General features: G+C 39.5%; 3 protein-coding genes and 2 long non-coding RNA genes across 7 annotated transcripts; 4 read left to right on the top strand and 1 right to left on the bottom strand.

Annotated features, from left to right (window-relative positions):
• Nucleotides 1–375: 375 nt before the first annotated feature.
• LOC133318842 (uncharacterized) lies at nt 376–1,881 on the bottom strand. Its single transcript, XR_009752590.1, has 3 exons — nt 1,745–1,881; nt 1,477–1,633; nt 376–914 (listed from the first exon to the last, which is right to left on the bottom strand). It is a non-coding gene; the product is annotated as an uncharacterized LOC133318842 (long non-coding RNA).
• A 793-nt stretch (nt 1,882–2,674) lies between these two features.
• On the top strand, nt 2,675–3,456 carry LOC116775415 (uncharacterized). Of its 2 annotated transcripts, none has more exons than XM_032668325.2 (2): nt 2,675–2,868; nt 2,946–3,456. In XM_032668325.2, exons 1-2 carry the CDS (start codon nt 2,675–2,677, stop codon nt 3,334–3,336), a joined length of 585 nt encoding a protein of 194 aa, XP_032524216.2. In that variant the 3' UTR covers nt 3,337–3,456. The 2 variants fall into 2 exon arrangements, with proteins under 2 accessions (XP_032524216.2, XP_032524211.2); XM_032668320.2 differs by having other exon boundaries at nt 2,943–3,456.
• A 3,816-nt stretch (nt 3,457–7,272) lies between these two features.
• LOC116773026 (uncharacterized) lies at nt 7,273–13,802 on the top strand. Its single transcript, XR_004353687.2, has 2 exons — nt 7,273–7,479; nt 13,490–13,802. It is a non-coding gene; the product is annotated as an uncharacterized LOC116773026 (long non-coding RNA).
• Nucleotides 13,803–18,390: 4,588 nt separating this feature from the next.
• Nucleotides 18,391–21,292, top strand: LOC116773016 (uncharacterized). 2 transcript variants are annotated; one of them, XR_009752593.1, is made up of 2 exons: nt 18,391–20,518; nt 20,697–20,827. XR_009752593.1 is itself a non-coding variant. In XM_032665378.2 (2 exons), exons 1-2 carry the CDS (start codon nt 18,443–18,445, stop codon nt 21,089–21,091), a joined length of 2,124 nt encoding a protein of 707 aa, XP_032521269.2. In that variant the 5' UTR covers nt 18,391–18,442; the 3' UTR covers nt 21,092–21,292. The 2 variants fall into 2 exon arrangements, 1 of the variants encoding a protein (XP_032521269.2); XM_032665378.2 differs by having other exon boundaries at nt 18,391–20,171; nt 20,697–21,292.
• Nucleotides 21,293–24,022: 2,730 nt separating this feature from the next.
• LOC133318848 (uncharacterized) lies at nt 24,023–24,748 on the top strand. The gene has a single exon (XM_061521218.1). It carries the CDS (start codon nt 24,023–24,025, stop codon nt 24,746–24,748), a length of 726 nt encoding a protein of 241 aa, XP_061377202.1.
• Nucleotides 24,749–25,430: the final 682 nt, after the last annotated feature.

Raw genomic sequence — 25,430 nt, 5'->3', positions numbered from 1 at the left:
AAAAAATAGAAAATAAATTTTAATAAATTTAAATTAAGAAAATAGTGTTAAAAATGTCAGTAAATATAAATTAATATTAGTGTGAATAAAAAAAATGTATTTTATTTAAAAAAAAGCGTGAGGTGCATGGTGTCAATAGTTATAAATATTTTATTGACAGATATGAGTAGAGTGATTATCATTCCGATAATATCTTAAAAAGCGCCCCACGCTTTTTTTTAAAATAAAATACATTTTATTTGTTACAGTTCAAAAAACAACAACATTCATGAATTATGTCTAAGACCATTCCGTATATTTTATATTCTGATATACAATAAATAACAGTAAGAGTAATAAGTACCAGTCATTACCTACAACCCTCACCGAGCTGGTGGCCGGTGGGCACGTGTCGCCTGGAGGCGACTCTGTATCCCTGTTTTTCAACTGTATGAACCTGACTTGTTCATATTTCTTTGTTGGGAGGTTGTCTGTGTCGGCGACCCTCGAGTCTTGTGTTTGATGAATGTTCTTCGAGGTCTTAGAGTTTACTTCCCTATGTGTGTCCTGTGATAGCGTGAGTACTCTTCGCCTGTAGATCATCGCTTTCGAAAGCTTGGGTGACGGTGTAATACACCCGGTCACTGGATATTTGCATAAAACTTTAATATAAAAGATTGGCCATTATAAAGAGCGATCAATATTGAATATAAATTTTGATGTAGGTAGTATTTTGAGGCTTATAAAGATTATAGTCCATTTAAATACTGGTAGCTAGATGGGTCGGTGAGCTCCTTTGTGTGATCCTTTAGGAACTCCTTCACAAGTGCTCTGAGTAGTTTTATTAGGAGCCCGTCGATTGCACTGCCAAACGCCATTAGTTCTCTCTCTCTGTCGTCGCTCCGCTCACTTCGGAGCTCCCGAGTTCTCCTTCACTGTCAAGTAAGAACATCGCGGTCCGTCACGGTATTCTTTTGTTTCCTTGCTGATATCATTTTAAAAGTCTACAGTCCCTCCCCAAAACTCCAAAGATCTCCCTTACAAAGATAGCAAAGCGATAAAATGCACATTTTATAAATATGGTTTATAAATAAAACGAAAATTGAAATCTATTATGATGAAGCAGTAGATACCGTGGATGGTGTCGTGGTGTCCCCCGAATGGATTTTGGAATAACTTTTTTGTTACTCTTGATTTAATAACACGCAAAAGACAAGTTCTTTAACAAGTATAAAATGTTTGAAGCAGAAATTTAATTAATGTTTATTACATTATACTATTTCTGGAAATGTAACAGATATTAATTAATAATATTCCCTTAAGCGATCGCTGTTTCTGGATCTTATTTCTCTAATCAACAGAATACACAAACTGTAGCCGCTTCATGGTAATATATGAACGACACTTAACAAACTAAAAATACACTTACAAATAGATATTTACATGAACCTCGCAATCGACAAATATAACAGCTGGTCTATAAGATTATGAACCTACCTGCAACGTTTGAATGGAACAAAAGTTATAGTAATAGTGTACACACAGCTGGAACATTCCCTTAATTTTTGCATACCCAGGTAGGTACTTTTAACTAACATTTTTAATCAGATACACTTTATAAAAAAAAAAAGCGTCCATGATCGCACACAATAATCTGAAAGAAGACGACGAAAAGACTGATGAAAATAAAAAAATAAATGCATTGGACAGTTATAGATTATGAGTAGAATAGCAATAAATTCCCAAATATTTTCAAACAAAACACCTTGTCAGTGACAGCCTGCTGTAGGCTAGGGAACTCCGGAGAACGGAACAAAATGTTTCATACGGCTCTTAATGTTACTGTCAAAACTAATAAATGTGCAGATTAACAAGCAGTTCTAGCGTCCTCTGGCCGCAACTGACATGAATGTGAAGACTTCGAACTTTGTATCTACACATCTTGTGAAATAAAAGCAACATCGTTTCAATCAAGAACTATAAACAATTCACTCTGAATTTAAATCTTTAAGAAACAAAAATCAACAAAATAGCTATCGCCGCTGACCATATTTTATCCATAGAGGAGACTGGAGCGTTCAGAGTGGCATTTGTGTTTAGTTCCTGAACTTGAACACATGTTATTTGTCTAAATATAGAAACAGTAAGTAGTAACGCGAGGCGTCCGACCGACCGACCGACTGAAACAGGAACAGGAAGGAACAGGCGATGGTCTCGTTTATCGCGGCGCCGACACTGATGTGGACCGACATCTAAAGTTCGTTGTTTTTAATTATTAACTGGCTCGAACACGACGCTATCTGTCAGTGCTGTGTTGAGTGATTTAACAGACAACTGCATTTACTCTCGAGAACTTCTCTGTTTTGCCATTTAAGGTTAGTATTATTTATGATCTGTTTTATTTATACAATCAATTCTCCCAAAATTCTAAATTGGTATATTATATTAATTCAATACACTTAAATTATTAATTTCACAAGTAGTAATATTATTGTGGACTCTGCCTTTAACATATTGCTTACCATTTCTTATCCCTGTGTATGTTTCTTAAACATCATTATAAATAGGTTACTTGTTTTCTCACTAAGACGCCAGTTTTATTATTCTGAATCTGAGTTCCGGCGAGGCTTCTTTTGTTTGATTACAAAAACTAAAATTGATCCGAGGTGTCTCATCATTGTTTTATTTTAGCAACATGTCTCCAAGGGGCGGGCGCTGGTGGTGGCGGAGGGCATTCCGTATGACCCTGCTCCTGTCGGCGGCGGGCCTGCTCCTGACGCGACCCTCCTTCACATCACAACTGGAGGCGGACTTCCCTCACCATCACCCCGACAGACTCGCGCACTTTCTCGCAGACTTCACCAACTACCCAAACGTCTACACGCACATGTGAGTATCGGGTGTAATGTTCTCGTGCCGTTATATTACTGTCATATGCGTCATCACAACAGTCCACCTTTCAGCAGCGGTCCGTGGCAAGTCGTAGAGGAGCAGAGCAACCTGACGTGGTGGCGGTACACTGTGTCCTACGAGTGTGGCACGCGTTGTGAGGGTCGCCTGCAGCTTGACCACACCCAGACTCCGCTCGACCCGAGCGCCGGTCGCGAGCATCGCGTGCTGGTGAGGGACGAGCGCTGCTCCCGGGTGCCGCTGTTGCCCTGGCCGCGGATCTGCGAGGACACTCACACGGAGACCTCGGTCAGCCCTCGCGCCGGCGGAGGGGCCAAGCTCGCTGAGCTCAGCGTGTCGCGCTGTGGACTCCTCGGAGCCCTGACGAGAGCTTGCGGAGCTCTCGACCGGGATGAGGTCCTACGCAACTGGAAGAGAACACTCGCCGAAGTGTCCCTCCAACAGTGAAGTTTAATGTGTAATGTTTTTGTTAACTTAAAAGTTATACGACTCATCGTCGTAACCGAAAGTATTCATTTGTTTATTAATATCTGTATTTTCATTAAACACTAAAAATAATCAAAGAAAGTGTTAACACTTAACGTGGCCTCCGCTTGCCTTTAGCGATAAGAATTCCGTTTGTCATTACTTAATTGGATATATCAATGACATTTGATTGACAACAACAAACTTTTAATTCCAAAACAAAATTTCCTACTTATTTCAATTGTTGTTTTTATAGAAATACTTAAAAAATGCTGTTTAATTTTATAAACGAATTGCAGTTCGGTAGAAATATATTTAATGCAAACCTCCGTTTGAACTTGAACCTCCGTCTGTGCGTGTTCTGAGGTTATTTTTCTTTTATTAAAATGTGACTTCGTGAAAATCTTAAAAAATATTATTGAAGTATGTTATCTGACCTTTACATACTAAGTTGTATTTTCTTTGTATCGACTGTCATGAATTATGTTATAGAGGCCGAGAAATACTTTTTGCCTAAATACGAAATTAGACACTAAACAATTGCTTAAATACGAAGCAAGTCACATGAGTTGCTACGTGTCACAGCGAAGACGACAGAATTAATATGAAACTCATGAAACGATATTTAAAGTTATGAATATCTAGGTCACAAACGTCGCGAACGTCGGCTCCAGACATCTGGGGGGGGGGGGGTACATATAGTATGTACGTCACAGTTAAAAACCCCTGGTAAGAAGCAAAGAAAGTATTACATTGGAGAATTGAAACCTTTTACAGAAAATACGAATGTCCTCTTCGGGTCAGCTGGTGAGCTGGCGAGTGAGTCATACTTACTGAGCCGTTACCCAACCTGAACTAATGTCACTAAGTATACCAAAAACAATACAAATCTTACATATATTACATTTTTAAGGCATCTGTGTGTGTCTGGGCCCCTGGGGCGTGAACAGATATTTGAGGTAGGGTAGGTATAACGTAATTCTGTACATCTAATTTATTTAAACAATCGTCTTCACCACAGAACTCAGTTCTCGCAGATCCAATTTTTATAATTCCTTAATAAAATCACTACCTATATAAGTTCAACTAATTCACTTAAAATAAAGTAGCGATGAAAATTATTTAACCGTAAGCAGGACAAAATAAATAGTCTCTTTACAATCAACGATACAGTTTTACAGATTTGAGACTTGAGACTTCTTAAACCACAATACATGCACAGGCTTTTACACACACATACAACTATGTTCTACGTACAACAAGAGTTTTATGGAGAATTTTATAGACAATAATGGCTAAAGGCGGCGCTAGTAGCGACAGGACAATAATGTTTCTGTTACTTTTCAATAGATGGGGCTTTTGTTAATTAAAAAAATCACAAATTGTATAAAATGATGTTTGTGTATAAATGTAGTAATAATCTATCAATGTAGGTATTTTTTGTTTTATGAAAAGTGCGTAGGGTGTGTGGTGTTTATTTTAATGTATGGTGTACACGTTATTGGTGAATGATGTGTTTCTTTTATTTAATTTGCTTCATAATATATTCGGTAATCGGACAGAGAATATGAATGGAAAAGGATCCACGGGGAAAAAAGTTATTGAGTACATTGTGTTATAATTTAAACGATTGTGTGAAACTATATGTACTTTGAGATTAACACCGCCGTGGTATACACTTTGTCCAGATTTTTTCATGATTTAGGTATAGACTATAATCCTCAATTCCATTCACTCAAATTAAGTATAACTGAAGGATGAGCGGCTTAGTTTTTGAAACAGGTAAGGACGGCCATGATAACTAGCTTGGAAGACAAACTTTTCATATCAAATGAACTTTGATAATAATAATGATATAGAGTTCATATTACATTGTCACTTCTTAAATTATTAGATTCGTTATGTGCAGAAACTAGTTCCAATTTACAGCATATATGGAAGTAAACAGTGTCAAGGGACAATGTAGGGACCCTTCGTACCAATTCATTATTGGATTAAGGGCAGGTACTGGCATATTATCACAAAATAATTTTTAATAATTTTACTTTCTGTTGTTCTCCAGTCATCAAAATAAATCTCATAACTTAAATAATAAAACACTGTTTATATAAGTATATTTAGGTTGATACATGTATTTTCAACAGAAGGTTAAAATTAATTTTACACATACATACATATACAGTCATGTCTTTTTTAATAGTTGTCATTACAACATTATACTTATAAGAGAAAATTGTAATGCTAAATTTTATATCATTAAACTACACGAAGAGCTTTTTACAGTTTTTCTCTCGGAAATCTACCCACATGATAGTATCATTGTATCAACATACGTTTGTGACAATCTGGATCCGTTTCGTTTGTAGTTTAACGTTTGTAACAGGTGGTAAGGATAAGTAATCTCGGGGGTGAATGGATAGATTTTGTTAACGGTTATACTAAAATAAATATTTAAAACAACGAGGATTCTCTTTTCGACAGTTAGTTATTCATACAAAATCATCACGTTTTATATCCTCGAAAGTATATATCTCCAAAAAACGAGATTATTGCCTGTGAATTTGTATTATTTTGTAGCCAAGCACAGCAAATGAAAGTCATTAGTAAAATAAATCGTAAAAAATGTATCCAAAGCTAAATGAGATGTTATATGTTCGATTCACATATTATGCATGTTATGTATAGGATCATTTTTGTAATAACAATTAGTGTCGTTGCAAAAGCGATCTGAAAGTATATCTTGATCTGTGCAGAATCCCTCCTCTGTTGTCAGTGTAATCGATGGTCTGTAAGTTTCCGTTCTTCGACGCTGTTTAGCCTGACTGGTTTTGATACGCACTGGTATTGCATATGCACCGAGGGCGTTGTTCAAGGCCTTTCAGGATGAGACCCCTCTGTTCTTATATGCAATTACTTTTTAATAAAAATTTGTGAAATCCTCTCGGATCATCCTTCTCCGATAGCGTGACTAAATGCAGCTTTTGTAACACTATTTTAGTAGCTGGACCTTTTTTTATCTCTTGTTAAATTACTGGCATTTCTACAATATAACATAATTATATCATAATATTATATGATCTATCCTCACATACTTGGGCACGACATTCATTCTAAAATCTGAATCTGTGACTTTCGAATCTCGATAATCTGTTGTCGGTAAGTTTGACAACTGTCAACATTCAACACTAATCTTAAAAATATTAACCATATCAACATATTATGTAGTTCCTAGCTGGGACTTGAGTCGAGACTTAAATTTTATTTTATTCAAAAATCAATCCCGGATCGTGTCTCCTCCATTCTACATGATACTGGCAGAATATACTGTTCACGTCTTTGCACGGATGAAGGCCATATTATATAAAAAAATTAACCATTAATTATTAATATTTAGATTATTATTTATGTTGTTAGTTGGAAGGGAGTCTTCGTATGTGGAAAGGCTTATAAAATTATCAAAACAGTAGTCTAAATCGTAACCTCAACCTATTGTTTTCAGTTTATATACCAAACTATATTGAGTTTGGAGAGAAGCCGCATAACAAGAACAGTATGTACTATTTATTGTATATCTATATATTTATATTTATAATTATTATGCCTAAATGTAATTAATTGTATTACATTTCCTGGTTATAGTATAGTCTGTCTTGTTATCTTAATATAACATATTATGCTTATAAAAGTTATATACATAAACTATACATGTTTTGATGTGACTGTTCTAGAGTCTAGACTGTAGTGTGTGTTCTGTACACAATATCCCTCAGTCACGTTTGGAATCTGAGTCATTACTTGTATATCCAACACACAACCAGTACCGTTATTAGATTCTGCTTTATAATGCTGATATTTTATTTAAGAAAGTGACTCGAAAGTATCAAGCGGATATTAATATGTAGTTTATAATGTGAGTACACCAAGTTAATACCTAATACAAAGTGTGAATAACTATACTTCACAATATTTCTTATCATTTTATTACTGGGAAATTTACTTTGAAATAAGATAAGGTTTTCCGTATTATACATATAGACAGGCATAACCATAATACCTTTACTTTATTTTGAAATTCACTTACATATTGAAGTATATGTGTTGTGCAGGAAATGAAGTAGAATTGAGGTGAGAAAAATTATATAGATTGGTAATACATATTACTGTTTAGGAAATAAAATATTAATATACGACTAAGACAATAATGTGTGAGATTTTAAGTTATGGATATTTTGAAAATCACAATTAGTACAGAACTACCAGTTTCATGCACCCACAATCAAATCTCAACTAGCGCCTCCCAGTAGTTGTGTATGTAGTTTTGTTTTCATTTAGATCTCCATTTTTCGTATTCTTCATACAAAATTCAAATAAGTCACATTGAGCATTTGTGTGGATGAATCAATAGATGGGTAGAAAGCTGGAATGATGGGTAAAAAGCTGTCTGGAGAAATGAACTGAGTATTTTGAAAAGAATGTCATTAAAGGATAAGAAATATTAAGCCTTTGATTATTTATTAATACTTCAAGTTACAGTTACTTATAGTAAATACAAAGCTCTGTGCATGGCTCCTTGGTTAACAGAATTACCTGATTATATGTTAAGATCACATTACATTGAAAATTCTGATAGGTAGGGATTTTACCAATACTATTTACCATAAATATGTAAAGTGCTATGTAATGAGGAACTATTATTTAGCCTTGGTTGAATCTTGTGCTTCATTTGAAATCAGTGCAGGCGATATGTTGATGTTAGTCTCAGCAGCTCACTTATACAAACTCTCAAAATAGATTTAATGGAATACATGTTCTGAGAAAATGTTAGAAGCGTGTGTTGGTTGTGGCACGTGTGTTATGTTTCCGTTTATTATTAAAGAGGATGATTGGTTATAGAATTCAGTCTGAAGAGACGACTTGTCCTGAGGTTGAATATGTTTTTTTAGTTTTTGAAGTGTTAGGTTAGTTAATAGTTGATTTGATTGATATTACTGATGCAGTGATGATAATAGACTGAATTAATATGATTAGTCTGCTTTTGATGCCCCTATATTAAAGTGAGACACGAACCAGGGTCCAGTCCAGTCCAGTTATCTCATGCACGGTGCATCTTAGGTTAGAACATTAATATAAATGAACAATAATATTTGGTGATGCAATTAATAAATAAAACATGAATGTTTTTTTAAATGCCCTTTTCAAAAATGTTTTTACTTTTTTGAAATGACTTCCAAAAAGTAATAGTTTATTCGATTCATATATATTTTTATTCATACATTTATATATTTGTGTATAATGATCCTTTTTTCTTCTAAAGGAGTTATCCTAAGGATGTTTGTTATTTTCCTAAGAACACCAGAAGACGTTGATGTCATCTGAGAGAAAGAGAGGGGAACATTTGAAAATTGTGGCTAATATGGAAATTGTTAAATAACCTCTCAGCTGGATTTTCAGATTATCTCCAAGCCAAAATTTCATCCAAATGGTTCCAGAAGTTCCAGTTTTACATTTCAATAGTTTTGATTCTGTTCTCTTGTTGTTTTCGAGACGTCTACTAGTATCATTTTTCGTCTCCACATTCGATATACAGCAGGGTGCACAGAGATTTGTGGTAGGGTAAGCAGAATATGTCTAGAAAAAAATAATTTTTATCATAGTTTCCTCCTTTAAGATATTGATAATAATAGGATCTAAGGCTTTCGCGAGTAATTATTTAAATGAAACAAATATTTTCTGATTACGCGTATTTTATTATTTTTAACGGGCAGACGATATGTCTGCCGTGATCAAGGTTTCTGTAAAATAACCGAAATGTCGGGAATATGTAGTTTTTTAAAATAATAAAATACACTTAGTAATCCGGAAATATTGGTTTCATTTAAACTTGTAAATATTCGCTCATAAAGTTACAGCAGTCCCATCAGAACTAACATCTATATATTTTATGAATCTCTCAACCACCTCTGAGACACGAATGTACCTTAAAACGATTACGATCTGTTTATCACCGCTTTGTAAAAGTTATTTAAATCGGAATATCCAGTGGAGATCCCAACATTCTTATTATTATTATTATTTGAAAACAACAAACAAGGAAAACAAAATAACTTTTTTGTGTGTACACAACCTGCTAGATAATTAAGACTATCATAATCCTTTTTATTAAAACGAGTAACATTGCCTTTTTATTTCCTTCACATGTATGTTTGTATGTTTGTTTGTAACCAACTTCTTACGGCACGATTTTGACCCACTTTACACGGCCAGATTTCGTTCAAACTTTGTAGACTTATCGAGGACCGATGACAATACACTAATTTGATAAAATTATTCCATTTTTCAATTTGCAAAATATGATTTTTGTTAATTTATATAATTTTCATCTATAGTCGATAAAGTAAGAAACTTAATTAAAATTTAAAAAACAAGCTATTAAATAAACCAAACTAAAAAGTAGAAAATAAATAATAGTTTAAAAAAACACGCTTTTTATAGAAAACCGAACTAAAAAATAGAAAATAAATTTTAACAAATTTAAATAAAAAAAATAGTGTTAAAAATTTCAATAAATATAAATTAATAATAGTGTGAATAAAAAAAATGTATTTTATTTTAAAAAAGCGTGGGGTGCTTTTTAAGATATTATCGAAATGATAATCGCTCTACTCATATCTGTCAATAAAATATTTATAACTATTGACACCATGCACCTTTGCTTTTTTTAAAATAAAATATATTTTTTTTATTCACACTATTATTAATTTATATTTATTGAAATTTTTAAACTATTTTTTTAATTTAATTTTTTTTTTAATTTATTTTCAATTTTTTAGTTCGGTTTTCTATAAAAAGCGTGTTTTTTAGTTTTTTTTAAACTATTATTTATTTTTTAGTTAAATCTAAACTTGTCACACGCATTTCCTTAGTAATTATTTTAATCTTATCATCAAACGACAACGACAAATTCAAAATTCAAACGACCGTTGAAAATGTCGTCGTAATTAATTTCGTTAAACTGATATCACCAGTACAGAGCTCACAACTATAATCTTTCATTAATTCGTTAATAAATTCACTCATCAGCTAATAAAAAATTGTTCACTCGAGTTTAGAAAGACAATAAGAACAAATTGGCAAAAAAAAAAAATTAGAACAGTATACCAACAAATTAAATAGTCTCTTTTCATTGTACAGTTTCTATGACTTTTTTTTATTCGAGTAGTTTTAAGGAAGCGGTGCCTCTCGACTTGGCTGGGACGCGGCGCCAGCCGCTAGCAGCGGCCGATAGAAAATGTTAGTTTCTAGCAATATCAATATTCGTAATTAAGAAACAGTCATTGGTCACACATGTGGGTACACTGAAAACTACTCACTGCAAATAGCGACGACACCTCACAACGAGAACCGTTGCATACGAAAGCCAACCAGGAAATGACTTATCTCTCGAAATACTTCACTTTTATAATATTTGTGAGGTGAGGTTTGCAAATGCTAAATGCATCAAATAATCCCTAATTATCCTAACACGCGCCGGGAACATTCTCAGAGGCAGGCGAGGAGTTTACCGACACTGATAATGGTTCTGCAATCTCAGTGTCATCGTACGCGTCTTCTGAGCCTAAAAATTGTTATCTGTTTAACTTGCTATTCGCTACTTATTGCCTATATTTTCATACTTCGCGCTATTAAGGCCCTCTTTCATTGGTTCATACAGGTATAAAAGATTCTGCGGTCATTTCTGAGGATCTGATACAATCGTCTCCATTTTATCACATAATCGTATTCCCATACATCACATCCTACACGTATCACTTGATATATCTGCCGGACCGTAGTCCACACGTGTAACAACGTGTCTGCCGGGCTAGAGCCCATACACGCATAGCGTGTCTGCCAGGTTCAAAACCTCACACGTCAATATGTGTCTGCAGAGGAGACGGCAATACATCACATGGCATGCTTTCCAGGATTGCTCCCGGGTCACTCCCTCAGCTCGCTGGTCTTTCATGTCTAAGCATATCCTTGTATATGAATATTATACATCTATACATTTTGCAATGTGCTTAAAAGCCGTAACACAAGACATTTTGTTGCACAACAACTGACAATGCTAAGTACTCACTTTCAAAAAAAGTCGCACAACTCTCGGCACACCCCGCCCCCTTCCACGGTACCATATACTGGGCCTGTGCTTGCGCAGTTTTTCCTCGAGTACCACCCAATAATTTTAGCTCATAGCGGTCACTTGGAAGCACCGCAATCACTCGATAAGGGCTTCTCATCCCTGAGTCCAGTTTTTCGATGGACTTAGAGTATTTTGTGACCAATACATAATCGTTAACCTGGAAAGTTCTAGGAGTGCGCCGATGACGGTTTACATAGGTGTCCTGTTTGTTTTGATTTTCTTTCAACAGGTTCTTGACTATATTTCTGGATATCTCCCGCCATTCCCCACGATTTGGTTGTCCATGTTCGATCGCTACATCGCGAATCAGTGCTCGGATAACGGGAGTAGTCGCGTTGGATTGAATCAACAAATTTAAAGCTGAAGACTGAGTAGTTTTCTGTTTTGTTATATTCAATGCAAACTGAATTCTGCATAGCGCATCCGGCCTGGTGGTGGTTTTATTGGTACTCTCAACACGAATGAGGTTTAAGGCAGTTCGCAAATATCTCTCCACTTGACCGTTTGCGCGGTGCATTTCAGAGGTATCATAACGAATATCGCAACACATTTCCTGTACCCATTTCTGTAAAGCTGGAAGCCTGAAACACACGTCCACGGTCAAAAATTAATAATTTATGTACACCAAAAAGTGATATTGCATTTTCAAATACACGTTTCAATTCATTATTGTCTTGGCGGTACAGTGCATAAAGGAGACAAAATTTAGTAAAGGCATCTACTATTTCTAAAACAAACTTGAAACCATTTGAATGGAGCAAAGATTCTAATACATCTACATGAATTGTGCTGAAAGGTTCATCAGGCTTTACCCGTGACGTGATAGGCTGACAAGGGGCTCTCGGAACCCTGTTTTTGACAAACAAACCAGGCAGTGGGACGTATATTTATAAACAAATTTTTTAAAGCCGGGAAACCAAAAATGTTTGAGAATGTTCTCTCAGCTCATATAGGAGCTCATGTTCATCAAGGAATATATGCAAAAGGCTAAGTCTGTAACCTTTTGGTATAAAACATAGCAGCCTTGACTCTTCACCAACCGGCGAGTAACGGTAGTAAAGTAGGTCCTTTTCGTACACATAACGTCGTGTGTCAAGGACCCTTCTCTGAGCTTTTGAAGCAGTTCCTGGGTTTCATTATCAGCTACCTGTGCAATCTGAGCCCAATTCAATGGCTTCTCAATATTGTTGTCTTGCTTCGCTGGTGGATTCCTACTCACTTAGTCTGCGTAAAATATCATAACACCTTTCTGTATTCAATTGAGAAATTATAATCTTGTAAGTAAATCCACCAGTGCGCGACGCGTGGCCAGAGATCCTTTTCGTGCTCAGTAGACTTCAATGGATTCCAATGAGTTACACTTTTGAATTTAATGCCGATCAGGTAATGCCTAAAATGTTGCAATGCCTTGACCACCGCTAGCGTCTCCAAATCATACGAGTGGTATTTGTACTTTTGTACTACGCTTTGTGTGACTTTACTAAAATAAGCAACCACCCGTTTGCTATCGTCACCATGTATTGCATTAAAGCGGCTCGCGTCTGTATGCAGTTCAGTTACAAGTTTAGGGTCAAAAATAGCAAGTATGGGCTCGTTAGTTAAAATTTTTATGAAATCCTTAATTGGTCTTGTTCTTGTTCATTATCTCAAACAAATTTTACATCGTTCTTGGTCTGACGAGAGATACTTGCAGTTTTTGTTGCAAAGTTTTTGATATATCGGGGAAAATAACCAGCCAGACCCAAAAATTTTCTAATCTGTTTTACGTGTTTTGGTATGGGCGCATGAACCAAGGCTTCAATCTTCCGACGGCTCGGCCTAACCTGACCATGACTTATGATATGATAAAAACGAGCACTTTCGTAGATTTATCGATAAGCCAGCTTCAGTTAATGTTTCAAGAACCCACCGTAACAAATTAATGCTTTCACTAACCCTCATGCTTATTATAAGGATATCCTCGATTGCTGCGAGAACGAGATCGTGAACGCGAAGGTTTGCTACGCTTACGCTTTGTTTTATTACGGAGTGACATTTTGTCATCAGAATCATCAGCTGTTACTTAAAACGAGTCTAATTTGATTTGTGGGTATGTAGGCAAATCCCACTTCTGATTATAGCAATTAAAGTCAAATTATATTAAAAAAGCAATCGAGTGATACAAATTTGTTGTATCACTCGATTGGTTTTTTTTGGTTCAAAAGTTAAATAATGCAATATCAATATTCGGATTTAAGAAACTATTATTATTATTATTATTGTTATTGTTATTAAAATAAATAAATATAAAAAATAAAAAAATATATATTATTATTATTATTGTTAATCATATCAAAAATAAGTACAATAATAAGTATCAACTAACTGTAATATTAGAAAAATATAACAATATGCCTATTCACCATCAAAGCCACTATTTAGAAATTATGTACCTAACTACTGTCTCGAACTAATAGTCAATGAGAACTAGTAATCAAAGACCACTTAATACAACTTCATATATAGTAACCACTGATATAAAAAATGTCCTAAAGATGTGTAAAAATAAAATAAAGTACTAATAAGATAATCCATATAATAGTTAGTACTTAATTCTAAAATTATTCCGGTTACTTATAATAATTTAAAGAATATTATAAATAAATTGATAATACCTATCCCTAGCTGTTGTCTTACATGGCAATAACTGTAAATTATAAAAAAAACTATTATTAGATAGTTTCTGATTATCTGAATCAAAATAACTATTATTTTGTGAGTACACTAATTTTTACTTTTTAGTTACCGGTTTGTAGTCTTTTTCTTTTGGGTGTAACCGTTTTTGTACTATTCCCGCCAGCAAGTCATGATAAATATGTTTACTGAATTGATTATTGAATTAAAGACTTTTTTTTCAGGTGATGGCGTCTGACATGATCAGACGACATTTAAAGAATATAAGTATTTGTCTCACGGCTTTTAATAAAAATCCAAAGGAAGTTGACGGAAAAAAGGTGACGGGCTAGATCACATCAGGAGAGCAGGTGTTCGCGGAATTGTTTCATCTCGGAGTCGCTTGTCGCTGGCAGTACGACACCTTGAAGACTCTGACAGAAACAAAAGAGATCATAGTAGGGGTCACTTCGGACAGCAACTGGCTACAAACCTTCATCAGCGTCTACCCAGATATTAGAATTGATTTAGAGGTGACTCAGCCTGCTGGTGTCATTTGTAGAACACGATCTGGAATAGAAGTGCTTTTAAGAGGCTTCGTTAACATCGATAGGAACTTTGACAGAATATTAAAAGACCTCGAAGAATTTGGAGAACTCGATGAATTAGATCGCTGTTTGAGAATTTGGAGAGATACGGGGCATCGCCCTGACTTTTTAGTTGGAGACAATAATTCTGACGCACCTCAAAGTCATTGGTGGTGGTACTAATTCGATAGCCGAACAACATTGCTGTACATATATTTAGAGAATAACAGGAGCCATTTTTTTCACTTACAATGGAAATTAGCGAACGTGAGTGGAAAAGTAAAGCTAGAACCAACATTACTAAATATGTACACAGAGGTGGAGAATGTAAGGGAGACGAACCGCAGCTCATTGGAGGTAGTGAGTTTTTGAACACGATAGGTATTGTTATGGGCCTGCCGACCAGCGACCCTAACAAGTGGACAAAGTATGAAAGAGAAAAAGCATCAAGAGGAGAACTCGTTTTTTACGAAGGGAAATCTCGTGAAGCGATCGATGTCGTGGCAAAACAAATAAGGTCCTACTGTGGAGGAGATGACAAAAATTTTATTACCGTACTCCCAATTGAACTCTATTATGAAGGAAAGTTATACGAATTACCACTCTTTAGAATCAAACGCTACAAAAACTCAAAGATCTATTACATTGATAACGTTGGACGTTGTTACGGTAGTTATGATAACTGGTTCCGGCGTCGGGACGTGACGACCCCATCGCCCACCGGCTTTTCCGGTGCAGTCAGTCACGGGGAGGGGGACCTTGACCTCGTTTTGGGGTCTCGGTCCGGGCTGGGGGAACAGCCCGTAGAATGAAAGGCTTGTGAATGTGTGATGGATGAATGCTGATGGATGGGCTTATACGGCCCCTAATCTTTGGTTCTGGTGCCCGGCCTTGGGATGCATGGCGAGCAGGCGGCTCGTCCCAAGGGCACCAGGTCTGGCCCTACCTCAAAGGGTCAAAACAAAAATGGAAAATCGTGTTGAGAAAAATAGTCCCCGGGTGGGTCCCGGTATTATTGCCGGGGAATCCCACACTCCCGCTTCGGCGGGGGGTCGGCCCATGTATACGGGGGGTGCCACCAATACGATCGGAGGAGAAGAAGAGAGGAGAAGTAACGACCATGGCAATATGACAACGGATTCCGACTTGCAAAACGTTTCGGCTTTGGGCATTAGGCCGGGCTCGGCGCACCTTACCGTGTCGAGACCGGACCCTGTAAGCGATGTCGAAGAGACCAACGCTCGCAATCAGTTTGAGCGCGAGTTGGGCCTCGGAGCCGCGTTGCGCATTCCGCGCGTTCTGCTCACACGGCTACCAACCGGACTGGACAGAAGTGATAGAGATAGTGACGACGATCTCTCTGACTCCTCGGCCTTCAGCGCTATGTCGCTGGAGTCCGGAAGGTCATCAATGACCGGAGCAGACAGGCCTCGCAAGAGGAAGACAGAAAGTGACGGGATGCACGCCTTGAGCAGAGGGGCGGCACCCACTTCTAAAAAGGGACGTAGGCGGCCACCAATGCCTGGCCAGTATGTCGGCCTCGCGACGGCCCAAGCTGCCTACAACAAGGCGAAGGACGAGGCCCTTCGGCTTCAGGCCGAGAAGGATGTGGCCGAAATAGTTAAGAGAGCGAAAGAGAGAAGCGCGTCAAGGAGCGCAAGCCCTGTACCGAACGCTGCTACAATTGAGAATGTGTCAGCGCAAACCAATGCCGCTCTGACTAAAAGTGTCGAGGCCTCGTTGGCGAACATTCTGATGGTCGCCACGAGGTCAGGAAATTTGAAGGGCACCTTCACAAAATGCCTCAAAGAGGCGGTCGTCAATATAAGGACGGCCGTCTCGGAGTTGAGGGAGCGCTCCTCTTCGGAGGAGATCAAGCGGTTGGAGGCGCAAAATACGCAACTCCTCGCACAGGTGGCTGACCTGCGCCGAGAGATGGAGGAGTTGCGCCGACAGGCCTACCGCCCGGCCGAAAAAGAAATTCGCCAGCTGATAGACGAGGTTTCGAGAAAAAACCTCCAGACCCTCGGCACAATGCTGGACGCCAGGCTGGCCGGCATTGAGGACCGCCTTCTGCCGGAGCCTCGAAGACGGCCTGCTCTGGCCGTAGAAGTAACAGGTGCCATAGAGGCACCGAAGCGGAAGGGCCCAGAGCCCCAAAAGGTGACGGCTGCCCCCACATATGCAGACATCGCTGCGGTTACAACAACCGCTGCAGCCGCGAAAGCGGCCCGCCCTGCGCCGGCCAGGAGGCGACATCAAACAAAGCAGCCATCATTGGCTGCTCAAGAGGCGGCGCAGAGAAATGAAGGGGCCACATCCAGTCCCTCTACCGCCGAAGGCCCGCACATTACAGACGGGTCACGAAAGGCGAGCAAGAAGAAGGGGGTGGCTAATCCAGCTAAAGCCACCCCAAAGAAGAAGAAAAAGAAGAAAAGGAAGGTGAAGCTTCGTTCACCGACCACCGCGGCAGTCACGCTCACCTTAGCAGCGGATGTCGCGGAGAAAGGGGTGACATATGTCGGCTTGCTGACGCAGGCTAAGGCGGCGATCGACTTGGGGGAACTCGGCATCCCCAGGCTCGGTTTCCGCTTAGCCGAAACTGGTGCGCGCGTCCTCACCATCGACGGTGAGGGAGCGCAGGAAAAGGCGGACGCCTTTGCTGAGCGGCTGAGGTCCGTCCTGCCCTCAGACGTCGTGAAAGTCGCCCGTCCGGTTCGGAGTGCGGAGATCCGCATCGCCGGGCTGGACGAGTCCGTAGCGACCGCCGACGTCATCCAAGCGGTCGCAAAGGAAGGAGTGTGCTCGGTTGGGGACATTCGGGCGGGTAAACTGGTGGTCGGGCCACGGGGCGACGCGTCCGTATGGATGCGCGTCCCGGTCGCAGCCGCCAAGAAGCTCAGCAGCTCCGGGCGGCTGATGGTCGGCTGGGTGTCGGCGAGGGTGGTGCTGCTGGCAGCGAGGCCTAAGCGCTGCTTCCGCTGCCTTGACACCGGCCACGTGGCGGTGAAGTGCCAGCACCCGGAGGACCGTAGCCGGAGATGTTTCCGGTGCGGGACTTCGGGTCACAAGGCGGCCGAGTGCGAGGCAGCGCCAAACTGCCTCTTGTGCGAGGCTGCTGGCAAAGCAGAGAGGGCACACGTGCTGGGGGCAAGCGGCTGCGTCGCAAGGCCGTCTCTCCCCGGCACGAAAGCAACAAAGACGCGAAGGGCACCAAGGAAGGCCCGGCCTAAAAAGCCCAAGGCCAATGGCGGAGGAGGAGCGGTTCTCGCCCCGCCTGCCATGGAATTGGACGCCTAGCCCGTGGGCGGCGATCGGGGGATCGCCGCTCACATCAAGAGGGCCCGAGAAGCAAGCTCCCCAATGTCCGGGGAGCTCTCGGAGAGGCAAGCGGCGGCACGTCACCAAGCCGCCGCACTGGGCAGAGCCAAGCCCGGACGAAGCCGGGAGAGGCAAGCGCTGCGGGGTCGTGGTAGTTAAACAGTTCCCACGTCCCCCGCGATAGCGCAGACAGAGGACATCGGGGGGTTTTAGTGGGTAAGAATCCCACATGCCCCGGTCGCGTCCCCCACGCGGCCGGAAGTCTTACGAAGATTTCCCCCCGTCAACAAAAAAAAAAAAAAGTTATGATAACTGGTACAATTTTAACAAATTGCCACCTGGGGAAATGGCTTATCCTTCGAAACTACAACTGTCTTTGAACCCCAACACCAAAGAGGCGTATGTCGTGTTTTCCGACACACCGACCTCTAGACTAGACGCCAAGGCCGCTCGCGGTCTGGACACCGTGGCGGCGGTGGCCGGGCTCACATCCTCCGCTGCGCTCCTGTTCGTATCGGGCGGACTCGCCGCTCCTCTTGTAGTGACCTCGCTGGTCACCGCCGGGTGGGGCACCACGCGGGCTGGCTATCAGATAGCGGAAAGAGCTGCGCACGGGGAAAGCGTCAACCCATTGACTAACTCAGATTCTCGGATGTTATGGCTGGGCGTGGCCGCCAGTCTCACCAGCTTCGGGGCGATGGGAGCCTCCATGAGACTGTCGTCTTTGGCGGCCCGTGGACGAGAAATATCTAACGCTTTCAAGATGTTCACCGACATCACTAACGGGGCGAATGTCGCCATTAGCGGGTTAGCGATTATAAACACTTCTATTGTCATGTATCAACATCGGGATGATTTAACGGCTGTAGATGTTCTGATGTACAGCGCCTCTGTAGCCTTTTGGTCGAAAGGGGTGTATTCTTACAAATCGGCGAATACAATAATTAAAGAGTCTCAAAACTATGCTTTCGCTCATATCAATAAACAATTGAACCAAGATCAAGCTTCTGAAATGAACCAAGTCCGTAGTAGGTTCGGCGATGATCCCGCCTTACTGAGGAGATTTGCCGCGGCCATGGAAAAAAATATTAGCGTTAGAGACTATTCGCAAATTTTAATAGAGGGGATGAAATATGCCGATATAGTGTCCAGTCTCAATGACGATCAGATCAGAGCGTTCGATAGTTTCCGGAACCATCTCCGGGATGATATTAAATTAATAAGCGGGATAAGAAAAATATCTGAACATTACAACATAAATCCAGGAGAAACCATCGAAACCATTATCAATCTGTGGCAGGGGTCCGGTGGTTCGTCTCAGATAGTACCGATAGCTTCCGACACGATGCTCAAGGATGGAACTTTGATATTAGGAAGAGCTCCGCCTATTAAAATAACAGACCTGCCCCAACTCTCGCCTCCGATGATCCGCTTCCTCGGCGATCTGAGCCAGATCGACGTAGCGGGCAGCGCCCAGTGGTCGACGTCGGTGCCTATCTTACTGACCCTCCAGAACCGCGGGTTGTTTACGGTTTGCCCCGTCGTAAGAATCATTTCCGGCGGTAACGCTGTCGTGTCTCTCAACAACGTCCTGAATATCAGTATCCATAAATTGTACTCCATACCTAATGATGATTGCAAAACGATGCTTCATTTGATTGGTAACATGTCACCTACAGTTTCCAGTAACCAAATCACCAAAGAAGTGAAAACCCTGTGTGTAGTAAAATATAGATTGCGGTTCGAATGTCAGAGAAACGAAAGCGTCTCTTCGATCGCTAAAATTTTAAAAAGTCACAAGACATTGCACGATTTGGTCGAATCAAATCTACAAAGCCACGAAAAAGATAGGTTATATACATTTGCAAGCACGTTATCTTTAAACAAAGCAGACCTTTACATGGACGACATGTTGATCTTCGTTAACGAAATGAAACCAGAAAGCGTCAGCGAACTGGTCGCCTACAGCGAGTTCGTCATGAACACAATACAAGCCGAATGTGTCATCATTAAAACTGAGTTTAACGATGGGAAAATTGTACTTCCCGAGAGTACGAAACTCTCCGTTACGACTCGTAAGTGACAATGATTTCCATAATGTTCCAAGAAATTATTCTTTAATTATGTTTTTTTTTTATATTGAGACAATGTTCAGTTAATACTTTATTTCGACGAATCAATCTCGAATTTAACATTGGTGGTAACGTCAAGAGTGTTGCATAAATACTGCAAAGTTAAAAAATAGTGACTAAGTTTTTCTTAAGCAAGTCTAACAGATAGAACATCCGTCTGGAAATGACAATTAAATATATAGAATAATCAACTCTCCGCCTGGAATCGGGGGCGGTAGGTGGAGGCACCATAAATGATAAAGCGAGTGGAAATCGATATGGCGGAGGTTGCGGGTCCAACTGCTGCTCGGGTCTTTGAATTATTCATTATTTATTTTCGAATCTTAATTGGCAATAAGTATTCTTGAAATTCGTTTAAGACACAAAATTCCCGAAGAGACAAATATCTGTTTCGAGTGACCGGGAGCGAATAAGATATATTTTTGTTATGTTAATTTTTCTATAAGATAATAAAAAATAACGTTCCAGGTGAAGAAGCATGTCGACGGGTGTTCGGTGACCGCGCGCTTCTGGCCCAGAAGTATACGGAGACGTTGAAAATGGTGAGGGAAAACGGCATGGTCGGTGTGACCCAGCTCGACAAGGGACTGAGCGACGACGATCTCATAGACGCCATCAGGAGGAACGAGGTGAAGTTCGCCAGCGAGCCGAGCGCGGTGTATCACAGCAAGAAACATCCCACCGACCCTCCGCACGAGTACGTCAAGAAGGCCAACGCGACCATCAACAACGGCAGCTGGCGGGTCACGCTCGCTCAGGACGGACAGGCGAGGCTGATCTCCGTGGACGACGGACACTGGAAGGCCTTCCTCGTGGAGAGCGGGGGACGAGTCGTACTCGCCACCTACATGCAAAACAAGTAGACACGCTCGCTGTGCGGAGTACAGACCCTAGCCATGCTCTTGAGCTTCACTTAATAATACATTTTTCGGCCGACCCGACTTCGTCCGAGTTCTTCCGCATTTGGTTGTTGCTTTGTCCGATATTAAAACACATGTATCTTTTATTCGTGTATCTTTTTATAAATTTTCGTCATTCACTTTTAAACTTTATTAACAAATATATTTCTATAAATATTATTTAGTTATTTTAATTTTTAAATTTAATCATTTGCATTTTTATTTTAAAGCTTTTGTATAATTCTATTTATTCCACAAAGCTAATACCTTAAAGCTTAGCTGTACACTTTGTTGGCAGAGTATTAGTGAGAGATAACGAAACATCGATTTCCAGGATGTGCCGCTCGAGAAAGGTAACATATGTATATGTAATTGCAAAAGAGGGAAACACTCTGTTCGATGACGAGTCAAAAACGTTTCCCTTTGATATGTTTATAAACAATATCTTCACAGGAAACGGTAACCATTTAAAGGATTTGGCAAATCTGTCGGAATCTTCGGGACGAGCAGACTGTGAGTGAGCTGTCTGGCTGCGGGCCAGTGGTGATTGTTGCGATAACAACACTATCTCGTCGTTCCCTTATCAAAAGCTTTGCCATTACACATATTGGGAAGGCTTAAATTTCTCAAAAGCATAATGGAAGTACCTCTATCACTTCGCTTCGCGGGGCGGCGAGCCGGCAGCATTGAGGGAATTAAGAAATTCTTGTGGGTAGTGCATTTTCCGTACTTAGTAGAGTACAGTAGTATCTTCGACGTCGCACGCGGTGCCAAAAGATTGGAAATTATTTTAAATCTGCCGGTACTTTTTTCATAATCATTTTATTCATCACATTTGTTTCGGCGTTTCTCCGTGACGCTATCACTATAACAGAGCCAATTGAAATTTTCGATATCGGGATGGGTTGTGTCCATACGAATTTCTCGACCGTTACCAGTTTCAGCCAGTTTATTGTCTGACGATACTCGGAGGCTACTTGCAACAGATTATAGTACCTTTCCTACTACAAGGTTTATTTATTTATTTTTTTGTATGAATTATTTCCATTATGGTTATTATAATATTTGTACATAATGAGATCTAAGACTTTCGCGTGTTTTATCCATTTAAATGAAACTAATATATTTCGGATATACTGCGCGGATTTTATTATTTTAAAACTACATAATCCCGACCTTTCGGTTACTTTTCAGCAACCGTGATCACGGGCAGACGAGATGTCGTTTTAAAATAATAAAATCCGCGTAGTATATCCGAAATATATTAGTTTCTTTTAAATAATATTTGTACGGCAATGAACAGTTTCAATTGATTGCTATGAAGGTGATGACTTAAGGCGATGTGTGCAGGTGTGCCTTCTGTTATAACGGGCAGTGTTTGGGAAAACTGCATTTTTTTTTTAAATACCCGTAAATATTTGCAAACCTCAATGCCTATAAATTCATTAGTAACCTTCCAATTACACTTTTAGGCTATAGCGGAGGAAGCCGGGGAGATATCTGGTCACGATTAGCGAAATGGGCTCTCCACTCATTGAAACATTATCGGTGAACTATAATCCCTTTTTATTTGACTACAATTTACTAGAGCCACGGAAATCTCCGAGGATAAATAAGTGTTTTGGGTGTAGCGACAGATAGAATTCATGAACCAATCACTCTGAACGGTTCTAGTGTCAGATGCGCTATACATACACATAGTTTCTATGATGTTACAGTTCATAATCTTAATCTATATATATAAAAGAGATTTCCCACCTATATATTGACTCATCACGATATCTCTGGAACCATAAGGCGTAGCGACTTGAAATTTGGTAGGAATATTCCTTTTGCCGAGTAGAGGTCAGCTAAGAACGGATTTTATGAAATTCCACCCACAAGGGGGGTTGGGGGGGCGTTACCAATGGAAAATTCCCATTTTTAACCTATAGCGCCTATCGACTTCAAATTTGGTAAGAATCTCCTATATGTGATATAAAAATTATTGATAGAAGAAAAAAAGGTAAGGTTGTTTCAGGTTATTTAGGAGTCATGAAAGATCAAGTTTTAGGTAGAGTTTATACCGTGCATCCCGGAAATACTGAATGTTATCACCTGCGTCTTCTCTTACATGAGATTCGAAGTCCTACATCATTTTCTGCTTTAAAAACTGTTGATGGAGTGATTCGTCCAACATTTCAAGCAGCAAGTAGAGCACTTGGTCTTCTAGAAGATGATGCTAATTGGTATCGCACTCTAGATGAAGCTTGCATCTCTGATTCGCCCTACAAGATCCGTGAGCTGTTTGCCATTATGTTAGTTTTTTTTTTGTCATGTTGACGACCCACCAAAATTATGGGAGAAATATCGAGATTATTTTTCAGAAGATATTAAGAGAGAGGTAGAACGAGACGGTGGAAATGTTGAGCTATTACTTGACGTTATTTACAACAAATGTCTCATACTACTTGAAGATATTGTTATATCAAAGTCTGGAAAAACACTTCTTCAGTTCGGTCTCCACTCTCCTACCCGAAATGAAAGGTTTATTGTCACTAATCGTCAATATTTGCGTGAATTGGCTTACGACACCGTCTATTTAACTAAAGTTGTAGCAGAAAATGTTCCTAAATTAAATCTAGAACAGAAAAAAGTTTACAATGAAATTTTAAATTCAATTATATCTGATTCTGGGCAGTTGTATTTTCTTGATGCTCCAGGTGGCACTGTTTACTGCTTCAATTTACTGCTTGCGAAAATCAGGAGTGAAAAAACATCGCTATAGCCGTTGCTTCTTCAGGAATTGCTGCGACTTTGACAGACGGAGGTAAAACAGCTCACTTTGCCTTTAAATTACCTCTCAATTTAGGTTATTCTGAGTCTCCACTTTGTAACATCTCTAAACTGAGTAATATGGCTCATGTGCTGCGAGAAGCAAAAATTATTATCTGGGACGAGTGCACTATGGCTCACAAAAATGGTATTGAAGCTCTAAACAGATTGCTCCAAGACATTAGAGGTTGCGACCGAATTATGGGAGGAGTAATTGTTCTCTTGGCCGGTGATTTTAGACAAACTTTGCCTGTTGTGCCACGAGGAACACGTGCAGATGAAGTTAAAGCCTGTATGAAGTCATCAATTTTATGGCCTTCGGTCAAAGTTCTATCTTTGACCATCAATATGCGTGTTCATCTTCAGCCAAATTCGAAAGCAGAAGAGTTTTCAAAAATACTGATTGATATAGGTGATGGCAAAATTCCGAAAGAAGACGGAAGAATAAACGTGTCCTATATTAATTGTGAAACTGTCCCAGATTTAATCACCTTGATTGACAAAATATACCCGAATATCGACAAAGCTGGCGACAATTGTAGTTCATGGTTAAAGGAGAGAGCTATGCTCACACCAACCAATGAACAAGTCAATTGTATTAACAACTTTTTGCTGGAGAAACTGCCAACTGAGCAAGTAAGATATGAATCGGTGGACAAAGTGCTGGAGGATGAAGAAGCTGTCCACTATCCTGTTGAATTCTTACGCACTCTCAATCCACCAGGGATACCACCTCATGTTCTTCAACTCAAGATTGGCATTTGTGTTTACTGTTTAGTACCTTATTTGGAAAGCGTGAATAACTAGACGCAGCAGGAATTAAGTCTGTTTTATTGAGTATCTATTACAACACTGAATAATAAAATTATGTGACATAGTATTTAAAGTAGGCACAGTACATCCCCCTTTAATTTAAATAATTGTACACAATAAAATTTAAAATTATTTTATGACAAAAGAAATTAATAATATTTATCACACTAAAAAATTAGTCAGATATAAGTTTACATTAATTGTTTTTGTAATTTAATACTTGACTGTAATTAAAATATTGTTTTACAATGCAATAATAAAAATATAATATAAAGTTTGTATAAAGTAACGTAAAATCTGAACAAAAATTTAAAAAATCACAAAATTTTTAAAATACACTCAATAACATTTTACTTATCGCTATCACTTCACTTCAAACAATCACTTGTCGAGGAGGTGAACTGCTGTTTAAGCTTTGTTTAAGCTTTGTTCCCCTCGATGAACTGCTATAGTCGCCAGTCCTACATCCTGTAGCTCTCTTCTCATATAGTGCGCGTAATTTTCTTTGCACTTCCTCCACATCATGTACGCTATTCCTGCCAGGATACATGTGATGATAAAGAGTAGATATATTTCATATCTAATCAGTGAAGCTTGATTCGATTCTTCTGTTGCTACTGCGGAAGAGGCGGCACTATTTCCTGCCCCATTTTGAGCTATGATGATGTGCTCTTCT

The sequence above is a fragment of the Danaus plexippus genome, chromosome 8 (assembly GCF_018135715.1).
Source record: "Danaus plexippus chromosome 8, MEX_DaPlex, whole genome shotgun sequence".
Taxonomy (NCBI): Eukaryota; Metazoa; Arthropoda; class Insecta; order Lepidoptera; family Nymphalidae; genus Danaus; species Danaus plexippus.
Note: the sequence above shows the minus strand (reverse complement) of the source record. Positions and strands in the feature narration are given on the sequence as shown.

Excerpts from the sequence above, each read along its gene's own strand:
- LOC116775415 (XM_032668320.2), top strand. The coding sequence starts at position 2,675 with ATGTCTCCAAGGGGCGGGCGCTGGTGGTGGCGGAGGGCATTCCGTATG. Across the intron at positions 2,869-2,942 it reads CCAAACGTCTACACGCACAT|CAGCGGTCCGTGGCAAGTCG; the intron begins GTGAGTATCGGG and ends TCCACCTTTCAG.
- LOC116773016 (XM_032665378.2), top strand. The coding sequence starts at position 18,443 with ATGGCTTATCCTTCGAAACTACAACTGTCTTTGAACCCCAACACCAAA. Across the intron at positions 20,172-20,696 it reads GAAACTCTCCGTTACGACTC|GTGAAGAAGCATGTCGACGG; the intron begins GTAAGTGACAAT and ends ATAACGTTCCAG.
- LOC133318848 (XM_061521218.1), top strand. The coding sequence starts at position 24,023 with ATGGCTCATGTGCTGCGAGAAGCAAAAATTATTATCTGGGACGAGTGC.